General features: G+C 37.0%; 1 protein-coding gene across 2 annotated transcripts in view; it reads left to right on the top strand.

The window, feature by feature from the left end:
• The window catches only part of HSF2 (heat shock transcription factor 2), a 46,450-nt gene extending 31,342 nt beyond the window's left edge, over positions 1-15,108 (top strand). The window contains exons 11-13 of one of the 2 annotated variants that reach the window (XM_020986963.2): positions 6,924-6,977; positions 11,175-11,259; positions 14,113-15,108. In XM_020986963.2, coding sequence (XP_020842622.1) covers positions 6,924-6,977; positions 11,175-11,259; positions 14,113-14,402 — 429 coding nt within the window. In that variant the 3' untranslated portion in view covers positions 14,403-15,108. The remainder of the gene's footprint in view (positions 1-6,923; positions 6,978-11,174; positions 11,260-14,112) is intronic. The other variant, XM_020986964.2, reaches the window with a different exon arrangement.
• Positions 15,109-19,529: the final 4,421 nt, after the last annotated feature.

Genomic DNA, 19,529 nt, shown 5'->3' with positions numbered 1-19,529 from the left:
CCTATACTTTGCCCTCCTATTACTTAACCTATTCTTCCCCCATCCCTCACAAGGATCCTTCCCTTATCTTCCCATTCCCATAAATCAAAAACCCCTTCTATACCTCCCTATGATCCATTCCCTCACTCTTCCATCTAAAGATCCCTCCCTTATCCTCTCATTCATCTAAATATCCTTCTATACAGTCCCTATTAACCTATTCCCTCTCCCTCCCTATCCCCTTAGCATTTTATTTCTTTCTGAATTTAGAAGACTTTTATACTGTTGTAGATATATATGTATTGTTCCCTCTTGAAGCCATTCAATGAAAGTAGGTTTCCAGAACTAACAGACCTTCTCCTCTATTTAATTCCTCTGTGTTAGTTTTTCTTCTCGCACCTCATTTGTATAAAATAATTACTCTCTTTAGCTGTTCTTAAACAGTTTTACTTTTTAAACTCATATCATACTTAGGTCTACCCCTAATCTTTCTTACGAACTACCCAGTTACTAATAACAATCTGAGACCTACATTTTATATTTTACATACATAAAAGGTAAACAGTCTGTCCTTATTGGATCCCTTGTAATTAATCTTTGGTATGTACTTTATATTTCTCTTTGCTCTTGCATGTCAAATCTATTAAGTTCAGGTTGGGTTTTTTTGTTTGTTTGTTTGTTTGTTTTTCTTAACAAAGTCCTGAAAAATCTGACAGTTCATTAAATGTCCTCCCCTTCCCCCCCCCAATTCACAATTATGCTTACTCTTTTTTAGCTGTTACTGAATGTTTTTACTTTTTAAAGTCATATCATACTCAGGTCTACCCCCATCTTTCTTACAAACTACCCAATTACTAATAACTATCTTAGACATATGTTTTACATTTTACATGCATAAAAGGTAAACAGTCTGACCTTATTGAGTCCCTTGTAATTAGTTTTGTTTTTCTGGGACTGGTTATTTTTTTCCAGTTTTTCCCAAGTTTTTTTTAGTTTTAAAGTCTTTTTAAGTTCTTCTGTGAATTCTTTTTGAGCAGCAAAGCTAAGCTTGCAATTCATGACATCACCTTCTGATGTTATGGTCCATTTCAAGAATAAAGGACGAACGATGACAGTAGGGAATGGTGCTTGTGAACAGCCAACATAGTGACTTCTGCAAGAACAAGTCAGGCCAGATTAACTTTTTTTTTCTCCTTTTTTGACTGAGTTACTAAACTGGTGGGTCAAGGGAACAATCCTCATATAGGTTTACACAGATTTTCAGAAAAGGTTTTTCGTTCTATTAGTATAAGGCTGAGGTTCAAAATATGTTCTGGATGATTGTATAATTAGATGACTTTGGAACTGGTTGAATAATCAAGACTAAGAGGTCACTGTTAATTTTTAGCTTTGAAAGTTTCCAGTGTTGGGCACTAGGTTGCTGTACTTGGCCTTGTGTTGTTCAGTATCTTTATCAGTGAAACAGATAAAGCTATAGATGGAATGTTTGTTACAATACTGGGAGGGTTAGCTGGCAACACTGGATGTCAGGATCCAAGAAGATTGTGACAGACTAGACTCTGGTCACTAGAGCATGGGATTTAACTAGTAAACAGGAGATGAAATTAAGCAGGGATGAATATAAAGTCCTTATCCTTGAGTTCAAAAAGTTAACTTCACATTTACAAGATGGGAGTCATTTTGTTTGAAATAAGGAAGAAAGTTTTAGTGGACTACAAACTCAGTCAATATGAGTCAGCAGTGTTTTATGGCAGGCTGAAAAGCTGGTTTCCTCTTGGACCACAGTAAGACAGGAGTAGCTTTCAGAAAGAAGTTGTTAGTTCTTGATTGGCTCAGAATGAACTTAAATACCATTTGTAGTTACAGAATTTGTCAAATTCTTTACCTACTCCTTTTATAGCTGGGTTTACCTCTGCGGTCTGCCTCTTTGCTTGTGTTCCTAGGGCCTGCAGGCTTGTACTAGCTTAACTTGGTAATGTTCATCAAATGTGAGACTACTATACAGGGAAATTGAGGAAAGGTTCCAGAACCTAGCAGCAAAGCAAAACAAATTGTGCAAATCTTAGTAGATTTCTGGATTTTATGTAAAAACCTATCTAATGTACTTATTTTATATGTACTTCTCTATGCTAAAATTAAACTTTAATCTTCCAAAAAAAAAAAGTACTTTTCTGTATTGCCTCGTCAGACCACATCTGAAATAATGGATTTAGTTATAGATGCCACAGCTTAAGAGAAATAGTGTCCTGCTGCAGGATGGTAGGTATATGTAGCTGTGTGACCCTGGGCAAGTCACTTAACTTTCCCCTCAGTTTCCTTATCTGTAAAGTGAGCTGGAGAAGGAAATGGCAGATCACTCTAAAAATGCCAAGAAAGCCCCAAATGGGGTCACAAAAAGTTGGATGCAACTGAAATGACTGAATAACAGCAGCAGGGTGGTAAAGGTCTTTGTGTCCTGCCACATAAAGATGAAGTGGAGGAACTAGGGATATTTAGCTTAGAAAAGTTTCCCTTTTTTTTTCACACCAATTATTTCCCCTTAACCTGTCTTCCTTTGCACCTTTCATTTTAATAACAACAAAGTATCACCAAATAAGTAAAGCCAGCTGACAGTTTCTAGTTCTGACAGCATATACCACATTACTCATCCGTAGATCCTGCCTCTTTACTGAGTGGAAGAATAGTATTTTTCCTTAAGTTCCCTAAGATAAGATTGTTCATTACAATTTATCATAGTTTGGCTGCTTTTTTAGGTTATCATTTACATTATTTGTCCTGTGTGTGTATTTTTTCTTGGTTCTGCCTTCTTCATTCCTTCAGATAAGTCATCCATGTTTCTCTAAATTTCTCATATTAATCATTTCTTATGGTATATTGATAGGCTATTACATTTGTATCCCATAGTTTTTTCAGCCATTCCTCATTCAGCAGGCATCTTTCTGCTTTAAATTTTTTTTTTGGTACCACAATTTACTGGTATAAATATTTTGATGTAAGTATATAGGATTTTTCTTTGTTCTCTTTAACCTTTAGGTATTTGTCCAGTAGTGGTTTGCTAGATTAAAGTTTATGAATGGTGTTTTGACTTTACTCATGAAGTTTCCAATCAGTTTCCAAAGTGGTTGGACCACTTCATTATTCTACCAGCAGTATACTGTAGTTTCTGCAGTTCCCGTAATGCTTTTTTTCTTAATGGTATTTTTTTTTCCAATTATAGATAAAAATAGTTTTCAACATTCATTTAAAATTTTGAGTTCCAAATTTTTCTCCTTTTCTCCACAAAGACAGCAAGCAATCTGATAGAGGTTATACATGTACAATCTTGTTAAACATATTTCCACATTAGTTATGTTGTGAAAGAAGCATCAGAACAAAAGGTAAAAACCATGAGAAAGAAAAAATAAAAAAAGGTGAAAATAGTATGCTTTGATCTGCATGCAGACTCCATAGTTCTTTCTCCGGGTGTAGTTAGCATTTTTTTTATCATGAGTCTTTCAAATTGTCTTGTATCATTGTACTGCTGATAAAAGCTGAGTCCATCATAGTTAATTCTCGCACAACTTTGCTGTTGCTGTGTACAGTGTTCTCCTGTTCTGCTCATTTCACTTATCATCAGTTTGTGTACGTCTTTTCAGGTTTTTGTGAAATCTCTGCTCGTCATTTCTTAGTACAGTACCATTCCGTCATGGTTATATACTATAACTTCTTCAATCGTTCCCCAGTTGATGGGCATCCCCTCAATTTCCAATTCTTTGCCACCACAAAAAGAGGTGCTACATGTTTGTACATATGGGTCCTTTTCCCTTTTTTATTATCTCTTTGGGTTATAGACCTAGTAGTGGTATTGCTGGATCAAAGGGTTTGCACAGTTTGGACATAGTTCTAAATTGTTCTCCAGAATGGTTGAATCAGTTCACAACTCCACCAACAATGCATTAGTGTTCTAATTTTCCTTTGTCTTCTCCAATGTTTATCATTTTCCTTTTCTGTCATATTAGCCAATCTGATAGGTGTGATGTAGTACCTCAGAGCTGTTTTAATTTGATTTCTTTCATCAATAGTGACTCTCACTTATCTTCAATCTTTCCCTATCTTCTGGCTGCTTTTCTGCTGCCTGCAAACATGCTCATCCCTTTTCCCATCCTCAGAAAACCTTTCTTTCTCTCTCCTTTCTAGTTAAATCCTTGGAAAGACCATCTACAATAGGAGCCTCCACTTCTTTTCCTTATTTTTTCTTAACTGTGCAGTCTGACTTCTGATCTCATCATTACAATGAAACTGTTCTCTACAGAGTTAGTGATTTCTAATGGCTTTTTCTCAGTCCTTATTATTCTTGACTTCTCTAAAGTCTTTGACGTCATTGGTCACCTCTTCTCTTTGATACTGTCTTCTCTCTTGATTTTCAAGATACTCCTTTCTCCTGGTTCTCCTGTCACATATCTGACTGTTCCTTTCCAGTCTCCTTTGTTGAATCTTCATCCAGTTCACGCCTGCTAACCACAAGTTTCCCACAAGACAGTGTGGCTATCTTCTCTCTCCCAGTGGACTTGGTGATCTCATTAGCACCCATGATTCAATTATCATCTTTGCTGACAATTATCAAATCTACTTGCTCTGTAATCTTTCTGCTGACCTCCAGGCTTGCACCTCCAGCTGTCTATTACACATCTCAAATTCAGTGTCCCATAGATGACTTAAACTCAGCATATCCAAAGCTAAATTTGTTATCTTTTCCCCACAAAATCCTTCTTGGCTTCCTTATTCCTGTTGAGGGTACCACCAACCTTACAGCTACCCAAGCTGGCAACTCAGTTCCTCTCACACTCTTTCCCTGCCCCCAGTCCCATATTAAATGTTGCCAAAACCTGTCCATTTCACCTTTGTAGCATCTCTCATACCCCCTTCTTTTCCCTGACACTGCCACCTTCCTAGAATAGGCCCTCATCACCTCATGCCTGCACTATTGTAATAGCTTGCTATTTGGTCTTCTTGCCTCAAATATCTCCCCACTTCAGTCTCTCCTCTACTCATCTGTCAAAGTGATCTTTCTGAAGTCCGAGTCTCTAAAGTCTGTATTTCCATCCCCATCCCCCACTCAATAAACTCTACTGGTTGCCTAGCTCCTCCAGGATCAAATATAAAATCCTCTGTTGGGAGTTTTAAAACCTTCACAACCTTTCTTTCTCTTCTTATTTTTGAGTCTTCTTATACCTCCTCATTCCCCACCACCACCACCATCACCACCATCCTCATTCCCCTCCACACACACACATCCAATGACATTAGCCTTCTTGCTGTTCTTGTGTAAGACACTCCATCTCCTGACTCCAGCAATTTCCACCTCTTCACTTTCCTCCCTTCCTTCAAGTCCTAGTTAAAACCCCCTTTCTACAGAAAGCCTTTCCTTATCCTTTGTAATTCTAGTTCCTTCCTTCTGTTTCCAGTGTAGCCTGTATATAGCTTTGTTTGTGCCAAGTTGTTTGCATGTTGTCTTCCCTGTTACATTGTGAGTTCCTAGAAAACAATATCTTGACTTTTGCCTTTCTCTGTATCCCAGGCACTTAGTATAGTACCTATCATATAGCAGGTATTTAATAAATGTTTATTGATTGATGGACCACTACAGCATTCTTCTTCCCAAAGTACCAATTTTTACTCTGAATTTACCTTGAACTTGCCTTTACTCTGAATTTACTCTTATACTTTTGTTAATTCTACATTGCTTCCAGGATATAATCCTACAGGAAATGATGTATTTTCCCTTGTTCACTCAAGGGGATATAATCTGACCCTTCTGCTAAGCATATGCTGTGCACAGAAGTTTCCTAAGGACATACAAAGATAATAAAGGCCTAGTCCCCTTGTTTACCAGTCAATACTTATCAACTCACTGTGTGACCCTGGGCAAGTCACTTAACCCCCATTGCCCAACCAAAAAACCCCAAAAAACTTAGCAACTCAAACCTTCTGATTCAACTAACTGGTCTCCTTGCTGTCCCTGGAACCTATCATTCCCATTTCTACTCCATGTCTGTTTTCATGCTACTCCCTCCTTCCAGTTCTGTTCCTGAACAAACCCAAACTTAACTTTCTTCTCTTCCTGTTATAAGGCTTTCTGTACCCTTCCACATGAATTTTGCTCGGTCTTATATACATAGTACTCTCACATGTTCAGCTTTTTTTCTTTCTTTAACTGTTTTAATGCCAGATACTTATGGAATTAATAAATTTCTGTTTGAGTTGCAAAATATATAGATCTCAAGTAGGTGACCCACTAGTGCATGCTAGCAGAGCCCTGTTTAGTAATAACTTAAGATTTCTTGTGACAGCCATGGGGAGAGAGAGCAATATTCGGAGATTCTTTTAAGAGTATATTTGTCATTGGGAGCAAATGTTACTTTTTAACTATAGCCTTAGTACTATTTTCTTGGAGCAAGGGTCTTCAGTCAAAACCTACTGGGGGCTATTAAGCGCTCCAAACTGTACTATTTTAGTACTGACTGCAACCTAGGGGGACAGGATAATGTCATTGAGAGGCTTAAATAATGAGGAAAAAAATCCAAAGAGAGAGGGATTAAATTGGAAGGTAGAAGAGAAAGGAAAAAGTTTAAAAGTGATGGAATATCAGCACTAGTTGGCTTAGGTGCCCCTAGATTGCCTCCCTGTGCCTTAGTGGAACCCTTAAAACCAGAAAGAGGAGTATGAAACAATAGGAAGCAAATTCCATGTGATATGTGGTAAAGAAATTCTATCTGGTGTATGGCTCTCTTTGTTTTATCTTTTTTTTTTCCTCATGTCAAAGTTTTCTCTAGATAATATTCTTGCTTGTGAACTCTCTCTTTACTTGACAAGACCTCTGCCTATTGTGGCTTTTTGAAAATCATGAGCAAATATAATATTTTTGAATACTTATTAAACTTACAATGTCTCATTTGGTCTTTCAGCTTTTCACTAGCTCTGTGCAGATGAATCCCACAGATTACATCAGTAATACAAAAGTAAGTTTTAGTTAATAATGCTCAGGACCCATAGCTGTTAAAAAAAAAATCTGAAATAATATCCTGTTAACTAGAAAGCAGTGAGATTGTTCTTATCACTAAAGAAAAGCATTTTGTTTTCTAATAAAATGTAATAGATCTAATGGAGGTACTGGAGTTCTGGGTAAAAACTTTAGTGGTGATTGTTCTTTTGGAACTTAGGAGATAAACAATTAGTGTAAAATGTAGTTGGATATTGGACATCTCCTAATTAAAGTTGAGATTGTGAAGGAAGGAGCTTTGAAATGACATATTAAATATACCGCAGATGTAAATATATACATGCATCCCATAGTTCTAAACAACTTCTTGGTACAGAGAGGCAATGTTATACCAAGAACTGTCTTGAGTCTGGCTCCAGCACCTGATCTGATCTGAGTGATCCTTGGCAAGAAATTATTATCTCTGATCCTCAGTTTACTCATCTGTAAACTGATAATACTTACACTACTCCACAGAGTTGTTGACAAGAAAGTGCTTCATAACCTTGTTGCACAATATAACTGTGGGTTATTAGTAGTATGTTTTTCTGGAAACTGTTCCTGTGATGCTTCCTTTTATTACTATGCTAAATTTTCTAACAGTATATGTGAAAGTGTCAATAATTTGGACTAATATGGAGGTGTAGCAAGTTTAAATTAATGAATTGTAGATGAAATAGAATTGTAGACTAAAGAAATTAATATTTTAATGTAATAACTTCTGCTGAGCTAACAAAGACTTTTATTATCAAATAGAGATTTTTGAGTGACCTGCTTTAATAAAAGATGATTTGTAATTATCATAGCATAGTCACAGGGGGTCTGGTGTGGCAGCATACTGTAAGTCCCTGCTACTTGAGGGAGGCTGAGGCTGGTGGATTGCTTGAACTTAGGAGTTCTGAGCTGCAGTAGACTAAAGTCAGTTGGTTGTACTCACTAAGTCTAGCACCAGTCTGGTGAATCCCTGGGAGCAAGGGCTGAGGAGACAGAATGGAGAAGATTAAATCCTCCATGTGGATTAACACTGGGGTTAGGCCCATGAGTGTGGCCTCTGTATTTCCAGGTTATATACTCAAAGGTTCATAAGATTTTAGAGCTGTTAAGGGCCCTTAGAAAGATCTAGTCAAACCCCCTCATTTTGCAAATGAGAAAATTGGGGCCAAGAGAACAAAATGGACTTCCCCAAAGTCACAGAAGTCATAAGTAACAGAGCCTGTAGTGTTTTTTATACCATATTATCTTAGGTAGGCAAAAATTCCCCTCATCTTGGTTTTTATAATCTTAATTTGTTTAGCACATACACTTTTTAAGTAAGTGAATCCACCCTCTGAGAATTATCATATATCTCAAGTTGTTTACTTTTTTATTTTACTTTTATTAGGTTTTTTAATTTATTTTTTAATTTATTTTTATTCTAACACTCAATGGTCTAGGGATGGGGGGAAAGCATACTAAAGTAATTCTTATTGTGTATTTTTTTTTGAGTGTTGGCATGTATGTGTACAATTTATTGGCTGACTCTAGGTCTTCACAAAACTATCTACTATTGCTCCTTTGTCAAAATTAAATACCAAGAAACCAGTTTTTACGTACATACATATATATGTGTATATATAAAATATATACATTATATATCATATATCATGTATTATAGATAATATATAAATATGTTTTATTTCTAAAATACCTCTGTGTGTGTATGCATCCCCATATATATATATATCTATATATATATCTATATATATATATATCTATATCTATAGATAGAGATAGATATAGATATATATATCTATCTCTATATCTATATCTATATCTATATCTATATCTATAGATAGATATAGATATAGATATATAAATGATATACCTGATTACTTGTGTTACTTTTCATGGCTCCTCAACCATATTATGAATGTGTTCCCATGTTACTTAGTCATACAATCTTATTTCGGGAAGGGATCTTTACTCTAGTGTGTATTTAGTATATGTGCTTCTCTTTTTGATTCTTTACTACCTTTTATGTTGTAAATCACTCCTTTAGCACAGGTCAGGATCTTTCTTTCTAAGATTGAGACAGTATCACAAAAGTGCCAAGAACTGAAAGTTGAGCAGCTGCAGAGTTACCTGTACTTCTGCTGAAGAATATTGATATACTGAGATTTTGACTTAGGACTGTATAATTAATGAAAAATAGCAGTATTGAATAAAAATAAAGCAGGTCCCAAATGCTTTGCAACACATACTTAATAAGAACTCATTCAAAAATATGTATTTTCTTCTGTACAATCTTAAGTAAATAAGATATAGGCGTGCTATTTATATTTGATATAGAATAATGCCAGACTTACCCAGCATGCAGAACTCTGAGACAACCCTTTTTTCCTCAGAAGTATTCAAAAAAGCCTCCAACATTCAAAGTTTGAGCACTTCTGTAGAGCAAGAAGAAAAAAAGTTGTAGTTAGGAGTATTTAAAGATATGATTGGTCCATTTACTATCCAGAAGATAGATATACATTTCTTACTAGCTGTACCACAGGCCAACCTGAAAATTTCAAGAAAAATAGAAGATAAAGAAAGAGAAGATTTTGGCAGCTATAGAAATGGCACAATGAGTAGTAAGAAGTAGATAAGATGACATTGTATGACAGAGAAAGACAAGCATTCTGAATGCAAAGGGACAGACAGCTCAACTGTACCTTAGCCTTTAAGGATCTCTCTTCAGTAATTGTTCATAATGATGATCATTCCAAGTCAATCAGAAAAGGAAATCTTCCTCAGTTGTCTCATCTTGATGTGGCGATGACCCTGAGTTTTCAAAAATTGTGCCATGCAGTCAGTCCCATTTCTAGCAGATACTGCTGAGCTAGAAGGACTCAGTTAAGAGGGGCTAATCAATCATCAAGTTGCCTTCAAGTTGATGAATTTTACAGCTACAGTAACTCAAATGTCTACCAAACTCTAGAAGAGATTGTGATCTGTGTCTATGCAGATAGTGCCCAAGTTCTTTATTTCTCTTAAATTGGAAAAATGTGTAATGCATTTTGAAAATATTTCTATAGGAAAAGGTTTAAGATATTTTTAAAAGATTTAAATTTTTATATAGCATTGTTTCAAGATCTTAGTCATTGTGTATTCCTTCCCACTTTAAAATCTCCCATTGTCCAATCAGTTGGCAAGTTTTACTGATTCCTTCTCTGCAGTGTCCCCATCTCCATTAATTTTTTTTTTATTGCTGTTCTTTTTTACATCACTTTAATTTCCAAATGCCTCACCCTGGCTTCCCTTATAACACAAAAGAGAAGAAGGGGAGTGGAAAAAAAAAGAAAAGCATTTCAGCAAGACTAAACAGCACATCAGTTGAATCTAGACAGCATAGTCCCACATCCACAGGCACCCACCTCTGCAGAAAAGGGTGGGAAGTTCATTTTTCCCTCTTTTCTTGGGGGCCGAGCTTTCAACTTCTCTTAGAGTCCAATTGCTGTCATCTTAGTTCATACCTTACACACCAGTTTAATCTTTCTAAAGCATGACTGTGATCATCATTAAATGGGATTCATCATTGCATAGTAAATTACATTCACATTGCTTAGCTAGTATTCAAGTCCTTTTATATCTGGCCTCAGCTTTTCTGTTTTTATTGCCCATTGCTGTTCTTCACATAGCCCAGTACTAGTCAAGCTGTGCAACTCACAGTTGTGTTCTCTTCTTCTAAAATGGCCTCTCTTCCAAATCTATATTTCATTAAAACTCTACCTTCCCTTTTAGGTCCAGTTCAAATGTTACCTCTTCTTTGAAGCCTTTCCTAGTTTTACCTCCTTATCCCCTTTCCCATCTAGGAATGATGTTTCTTTCCTTTGAACTCCCATAGCCCTTCCTTCTTACCTTCCTTTTTTGGCCTTATAGTATACTATGTATTAGGGTTACTTGTAAGTCTCTTCTCTCTCCAACTAGAATGTAAGTTCAATTAAAGCTGTCTCCATCTTCATATTCCTCACATATTCATATGTACAACAAAGAATTTGGACTAGACCTTTGTTAGCTCTAAGGTCCCTTCCAGCACTTAACATTCTATGACTGGTATTTATACTTTTCTATATCAATACTTGATGTAGAGGTAAGTTTTCAAGAAATCAAAAAAGGTGCATGCATAATATTTGACTATGTTGGGTTTTTTCCCCAGTTGGAAAATAAAGGATCAGACGTTAATAAGAATAATGAAGTTCAGCCAACTTCCGAAGATGGAAAAAATTCTAAGCCTAAGTCAGGTATGTGTATAAGATGCAACATTGAGATTTTTTTAAACTTGTTGGTACTATTTGGTTTTTTGTTTGTTTGTTTGTTTTGTTTTTTACCCCACCGTCAGTTCTCATTAATCCTCACATTTACAACCTCTACCTTCCTTCTTGGCCAGTCTTCTCTTAATTATGCAAAAGCAAATAACAGTAATAGCAGTAAGCAGCATTTGTAGATACTTTACTTGAGAGGACTACACAGAAAAATAAATTGTATGCCATGTCTATACTAGCATTCTCTAACACTTTAGTGTCATATGAGAGATGCAAAATATAATTATAAGACAAAGTGAATTGAGAGAGGTGAAATAGTGTTTTGTAAAAAGTCCAAAGCTGCTGAGAAAAGTTTTCATTGACTACAGTGGAGAGGAATCATGGCTCTAGAACTAGAGGGCCAGAGAGTTGACATGATTTTCCTAGGTCACACAGGTAACATTTGGCAAAGGCAGGATGTCTCCAGGCTCTTCAACACCAAATCCAGCACTCTGTTCCCTTTATCATACTGCCTCTCTAGGTGGTATTAAAGTTGTGATGTCAAACTCAAATAGAAATGGGAACCACTAAACTATATATAAGGTTCTTTGACTATACATATTGACTTTAAAAATCACATTAACAGTATCTGTGTTCTATTTTGTTTTTACTTATTTTGTTAAATATTTCCCAATTACATTTTTTTTTTGGCTAGGTAGTGGGGTTAAGTGATTTACCAAGGGTCACACAGCTAGTAAGTGTTATGTGTCTGAGGCCGAATTTGAAGTCAGGTACTCCTAAATCCAGGGCCGGTGCTCTATCCACTGTGCCACCTAGCTGCTCCTCCCAATTACATTTTAATCTGGTTCAGACAACAGTTGGGAGTGTTGTGGCACCTCTGCATTAAAGGATAGCTAGGATTTCAGAAGGTTAAACTTGGGGACTAGGGGAGGGTATTCCAATAATAGGGCAATATTAGAAAGTTTAGGTAGAATTTAGATTATGTGAAGAGTAGTTATTAAAACAGCCACTGTGTACCAGGCACTGTGCTAATCAGTAAGTTATAAAGAAAAGCAAAAGATCAATATGCAAACTACTATGTACTAAAAGGATAAATACTGGATAAATTGGAGATAATGGACAAACGGAGGACATTAGCATTAAGAGGGATCAGGAGAGCCTTCTTTGCAGAAGGTGGGATTTGGACTGAGACTTGAAGGGAATCTAGGAGCAGAGATGAGGGAGAGATTCCAGGCATGGAGGACAGTGGTGGAAATGAATGGTATCTGGAGTCTCTTGTTCAAGGAACTGCAAGGAGGCTATTGTCACTGGGTGGCAGAATACATAGAGGGGGTTGGTGGAGTTAAGGTATAAGAAAACTGTAAAGGTAGAAAGGGGCCAGGTTACAAAGGCTTTAAAAGCCAGAGGATCTTGGGTTTGTTCCTAGAGTAATAGGGAACTGCCAGAATTTATTGAATTGGGAGGAGGGGGGTGTGATAAGGTCAGACTTTTGTTTTAGGAGTATCATTTTGACAGTTGAATGGAAGATAAACTGGATTGGGGAGAGACTTGAGGCAGGGAGACAAAGCATGAGGTGATGAGGTGATTGCAGTGTCAAAGGAGAGAAGGAAATGTATACAAGAGGTATTACAAAGATAAAATATTGGATATGGAGGGTGAGAGTGAGGAGTTGAGGATGACACCTAGGTTGAGAGCCAAGTTGACTGAATGGATGCTGGGATACTTGACAGTAATAGGGAAGTTAGGAAGAGGGGAGGGTTGGGAGTGGGTGGGGGTTGTTAATGAATTCATTTAGTACATGCTGAGTTTGATGTTCTATTTTCAAAGAAATATGAATGCTAATTGTTGTGTAGTTTATTAACAACGTACAAATAATACAAAGATCTTTAAATATTAGGGAGCAGCAAGATGGCACATGGGTAGAGTGCCAGGCCTGAAATCAGGAATAGGAGTCTTACTGAGTTCAGATCTGGCCTCTCAAGACCCTTACCTAACTCTGTGATCCTGGGCACGTCACTTAACCCTGTTTGCCTCAGTTTTCTCATCTATGAAATGAGCTGGAGAAAGAAATGGCAAACCATTCCAGCATCTTTGCCAAGAAAACCCCAAAGGGGGTCTTGAAGAGTTAGTCAGACATGACTAAAACAACTGAATCACAACAAATTTAAATATTTCAACAATATATCAGAGTGAGGAAGATCACAATCAGTGGCTCCTGTAACCATCAACTGCAACTGCATACTTCTTAGCTATGGAAACATAGCCCCATCATTTAACTCTCTCAGGTTGGGTAATCACATTTTCTCAGGAAATAATATCTTTTTAGCCTTTGTCAGTGATAGTGAACTCAAAGTCTCTCAGGAAGAAGTCCTTTTAGTCCTTTCTCTACACCTCATACAGTCTCTCTGGTCATGATAGTCAAAGTGTACAGTTGACAGGTTAAACTGCCCCTTTTCTTTAGATTTCTTATTCTTCTTGAAGATAAGACTTAACAGTCTATAGTCTCTGTGGATTACATAGGGATTTGTGATATTCTTTTTTCACATTGAGATTGGTGTCACTGCATCAGTACCCTCACTGAGAAATAGAGTGGTAAAATTGGGAGAAGACCTTGATTCTACTGCCCACTTTATTTCTTAATTATGTAGCTTCACTGTTTTTTTTTTTGTTTTGGTTAAGTGAACTTGCCCAGTGTTACACAGCTAGTATCATGTGTCTGAGGCCAGATTTGAACTCAGGTCCTCCTGACTCCAGGGCAGGTGCTCTATCTACTACTCCACCTACCTGCCCATGTTTAAATTAATCTTGAAAGTATTCTGTTCCTCTTTTTAGATAAGCAGCTCATCCAGTACACAGCTTTTCCTCTCCTTGCATTTCTTGATGGGAACCCATCCTCCACTGTTGAAAATGGAAGTGCAACCTCAGAAGCTGCCTCTTCTTCAGACAAACCCCTAGAGGTTGATGAGCTTCTGGATAATAGTCTGGACCCGGAACCAACCCAAAGTAAGCTTGTTCGACTGGAACCATTGACTGAGGCTGAGGCGAGTGAAGCCACTCTGTTCTATTTATGTGAACTTGCCCCTGCACCACTGGACAGTGATATGCCACTCTTAGATAATTGAATCCCCCTAGAAGGTGGACTAAATGTATATATTCATCAAAATGATGAACTATTTATTTAAAGTATCATTTGGTACTCTTTTGTTTTGTAAATGGATTTGTTTTGTGTATTCAGATACTGTGGAATCTAAAGCACCTTCCCTGTCCCTCCCACCCCCCTCAAAGTCTAACCACACGCTGATCACTCTTGCAGAGCTTTCAGATGTTACTCAGCTGTGTAGTTCTTTAAGACTTCCTGAACACATTGATAGATCCTTAATTTGGATTCAAATTGCTGTTCTTTGCCCAATTGCAGTGGAATTCATTGATTTTTGTTTTCATGTATATGCCCATTACCCTGATCTAATTAAACCTTCATTTGTTTGTTGTAATTTGTTTTATTTGTTTGATGATGCTATCTGATTGCGTTGAGTGTAACACACTAGTGCTGAAGATGGTATTCTGAATGCTTTCTCTGTTGCAGTTAACTTTTATTAAAATTTTTACACTTGGCTTTTCAACACTGGGAACATAAAGTGCCTGGATCTAGTAGAATTCCATTGGTCTCCCTTGGTTCTGAGATGTATTCCTCTGTACCACACAAGAATAGTGAAGTGGGCATGATTTTCTTCTGCCCCCTAAAATCTTCCCAGTCTAGTTTAGGTAATGGAGATCATCTCTGCCCACTGAGTTGGACTGGAATGTCAAATAAAAAGGTTTTTAAGTTTGCTTGTGTTTTGGGTTTTTTTTTCCTTCTCTTTTTTAGCCATACTCAAGTAAAAATAAATACAGTAGGTATTTAGGTCTTACTTCTGCTCTGCTGTCTTTTTGTGTATGGTTTTTGTAAAAAAAAAAAAAGCTGTGACACTAGTAGATTTTAAAGAATTCTCTCTTTAACTTTTTTGCATTTCAGCATACAGTAACTTAGAGGTTTTAATTTACAAGTTAGTCTTATATAAATGAGGCAAAGTAATCTTCATTAATGTTATGGTTGCAAACCTTAACTGTTGGTAGTTGTAGGCTATGGAATACATTTTTGTTGTCGAATTCCATGTGGGTGTGGGTGTGTGCGCTCGTGCATCTGACCAAATTCCTACCAAGGTTCTGTCTCCTCGAAGATAATTTCCCTGAAAGCAGAACAAATTAGGACTCTTTGTGGCCACTTACATTTTGAAAATCCCTAACTAGTGCTCCTATTTCCCCTGTATCACTCACAAATAAGGTGGCCCCTTTCATAGTACATTTATAGGAGCCAAATCTGGAAAGTACCTCCCGTATAATTTAATTCAAACCCCTCATTTGACAAGTGAGGAAAGTGAGACCCAGAGAGGTTAAAGCAAGTTACCTGGTGTAACATCACTAATAATGGTAGAGTCAAAACTTAAACACAGACCTTTTGATTCCAAAGCCAGTTTTTTTTTTTTAAAGGCAGTTAGGGTTAAGTATTTTGCCCAGAGTCACACAGCTAGTAAGTGTCAAGTGTTTGGTCTGAGGTCGGATTTGAACTCAGGTCCTCCTGACTTCAGGACCGGTGCTCTATCCACTGCACCACCTAGCTGCTCCCATCAGTGCTTTTTTTCTACTACGCTGTACAACCATACTGCCTCTAATAGTGGTTTTTTTCTTTTCTAGACAAATTAAGATTCCCCAGGTTTGCTGCTTTTGCAGTTTGGCTCCTGCTATTTCTTCCCTTTCACATTACTCAGATTTCATGAAGCCAAACTATTATTACCTACTTTTGTTATGTCTTTCCCATTTCCTGAAATGTCCTCCATTCCCCATCCTTCAAGACCCAGCTCACATGCCACTTCCTCCATAAACTTGCACCTCTCCTAACCTCAAAAGAGAAACCTGGAAATAACCTCATCTTTTCTGAATTTCTGTAGTGCTTCATCTCCACTTCTCATACTGTTTACTTAAGACCTGCCTTACCCTCTAGGTTTTGTGCACTGGGGTTTTGTCTTAGCTATCTTTATCCCACAACTTCCTTTGTACAAAGAACTTCCAGCTGAACAAACTCCTACCAGTGCAGGTCTGAAGCTTCTCTGCAATTTATAGCCTTAGCTGCCTAGAGCATAGTATGTGTCAGAGGCTGGACTTCAACCTGAGTCTTTCCTAGCTTTGAGGTCAGCTCTAGCCACTATTTCATACTACCTTCATGGATTTATTTTAATGCTACCATTATTTCTGAAGTACACAGCAGTATACAGGAGTTGTTGATTGCTATGATTTTCCTGAAGTAGCTATTTGGGAATGAGAAAACAAGTGGGGTCTGTTAGATTTAGGGTTGATTTAAATGAAAAGGCTCTAAAAACATTTTTTCCTAATTTGCACTCTACTAGATCAGGTAGCATATCAGGTTAACACCTATGTTCAAGATATCTGCTCATGATATTTTTTGCTAAGATTCTTTTACCTGCTAAATATTCTTGAGTGTCTTCTCTTAAAAGAAGCACAGAATATCAGGGATATATGGGACCTTAGAATAAATCCAAACATTTTACATTAGAAGAGACTAAAGCTTGGAAAGGTTATGACTGGGCAAATCACTTAATTGATAAGTGGTTGGGGGCTCAGGTCTTCTGACTGAATAATCTAGTTAGTTCTCTTCTATCATACCACTGACAACATTTGTCATCCAACAGCATTATCAGTGTTCCTATTCCCTATTTACATATAGTTCTTCTAGATAGTAATGTAGTTAACTTTTTTTTTAATTGCTGTTTCAAACTGGATTGCTGGGAACCTTTTTTAAGCTTCTTTTTTTTTGTCATGGCCTGACCAAATTTAAAAAACAGAAAAAATTTCATTCCCTTTTTTTTGTTCCTGAGATTTAGCAATCAGTCTCCTTAGTTTTTTCAGCCCTAATTCTTAAACAAGTTTGGAATTTTCCTGTAGCTTTATAGATTCCCCATACTAAGTACATTGTGTGTGTGTGTGTGTGTGTGTGTGTGTGTCTATATATATATTTCAGTTAATACTGCCTCATAATATTGAAGAAATTGTTAAAAGACTGAATTACATGGCCGATGCTTAGATTGTTAATATTTTGATGTAAGGTTTTTTCTGAAAAGTGTATCTAATACAACTAATAACAGATTAAATTAAGTCAGCTTTGAAAAATCATTCTTTGCTTCATGTCAGAATAATAGTCTAGTATTATATGAGTTCATTAAGTACCTAACCTGTATTAGGCACTGTGCTAACAGTTATGGTAGTTACAAAGAGATTTAGATGAATTGCAGACCTATCATTTCATGATTTTTTTTTCTTTAGCATTAAGGGCATTGACAACAAAATCATTAAGATTACTGAATAAATAAGGCCTTAAAAGATCTCCAGGTATTTCCCAGAGGAACAGTAACATCTTGACTTACACAACAGGATTTTTATTCAGTTTATTTTAAAGAATTCTGGAATAGAAAAGTTCTTAGAGTTTGGCCTCTCTAAGTTGTTTAGTTGTGGACAGAGCAAGAAAGTATTATAAACAGACATTTCCTTTCTGTTACCCATACAGGGGTGCTTTCCCCCTACCACTTCGGAAATATTTTTCTGATGATGGGGGGATCCTTGATAGCCCAGATTCGTATGGTTGTTTGTGATCCTAAAGAAATTAATTCCTTCCCAAGGATAAAATAGAGATCCCAGCCAACATAAACCATAAGGTTGGGCTGGGTCCAGAACTTAAAAGCATTTAAAAGCATGTAAAAATGCTCAATTTCAGAAGTAGAGTAGGTTTGAGGGAAAATTTAAGTTCAATTTTGGACATGTTGAGTTTGAGATATCTACTTGACATCCAGTTTTAAATTTCCAGTAGGCAGTTAGAGATGTGCAAATAAAACACAAGGAAGACTAGGGTTGGATTTGTAGATAAAGCAATCACGTGCATTAAATCCAAGAGAAGTCACAGGGTCATGAAGTGAGTGTAAGAGCACAGAATATGGCCCAGGACAAAGCCTTGAGGGTATATCAGGGGCAATGATACAGAAGATAAACCAAGATAAGTCACTGAAATAGTCACACAATTATAACCCAAGAAGATAATAGCTAGCTAGCACTTCTATTGCTCTTTAAGCACCTTTTTTTTTAAGTAGCCAGAAGAGACTGCACCGTGTTGCAGAGAGGTCAAGGATGAGGACTTAGAAATGGTGGTCAACTCAGTAACTAACAGATCAATGATAACTGGAGAGAATGGTTAAAAGTGATGAGGTTAGTAGCTAGATTGCAAAGGACTGAGGAGTTAAAGTAGAGAGAAGAGATGTAAACAGCTTTTTCTGGATATTTGTAAATAGCTTTTTCTAGATATTCGGCTGTAGAAGGACAGAAATAGGACAATACCATGAGAACAGGAAACTGGTAGAAAGGGAGAGTTAAGATTAATGAGAGGTAATGATTGTGGGAGCAATTTGCTAAAAAAAAATTGAGAGTATCAAGGATACATGCTACAGGGTTGGCCATGGTGATAAGGGCCCTCCTTTAATATGAGACTGAAGAGGTATCAAGGTGTTGAGATATAAGAAAGGGAAAATGGTCTTTCTCATTTAAGTGTTAAGTATGATCACCAACTAAGACTGAGGTGGGGTGGGGACGATTTGGGAGGCTTAGAAATGTTTAGGACATTTGCGTTGGGAATGGGATAGAATATCAGGCAGTAAAAGGATTGTCTTGCTGATAAGAGTACTCAGTTGATTATAATGAACTGAGTTCAGTTGCATTTCCTCTAGTTCCGTTCAGCCACAGGTAAGAAGTAGAAGAGACTAATGGCTGGCAAGTAGTATCATGGAAGGTGACTTGAGAGGGTAATAGCATAGAGTTGCATTGATCATAGCTTTGAGATTTCAGCTAAAGCAGTGGTGATAGTTTGCCAGAGAGCTAATAGATGTCTTGGTGAGAAAAAGTTTTAGAAGGGTCAGGCATAGTGAGATGGGATGAAAGGTTATGATCTGCTAGTGATTTCAGAGTTTATCATTTTAGTGGAACATTTGTGGGTGATGTCAAGATCAAAGGTGTGGCCATCCCTGGATGTAACCGAGTGAAATAGAGGAAGAGGTCATGGGAGTCAAAATGAGGGATTATGAAGTTAGGATGTTTGAGGGGGACATCAAGCTTCATATTGAAGTCCCTTAGTATATTTCTGGAGTATCATACCC

This window comes from Phascolarctos cinereus, unplaced genomic scaffold (genome assembly GCF_003287225.1).
Source record: "Phascolarctos cinereus isolate Bilbo 61053 unplaced genomic scaffold, phaCin_HiC Scaffold_5;HRSCAF=322, whole genome shotgun sequence".
Classification (NCBI taxonomy): domain Eukaryota; kingdom Metazoa; phylum Chordata; class Mammalia; order Diprotodontia; family Phascolarctidae; genus Phascolarctos; species Phascolarctos cinereus.
Note: the sequence above shows the minus strand (reverse complement) of the source record. Positions and strands in the feature narration are given on the sequence as shown.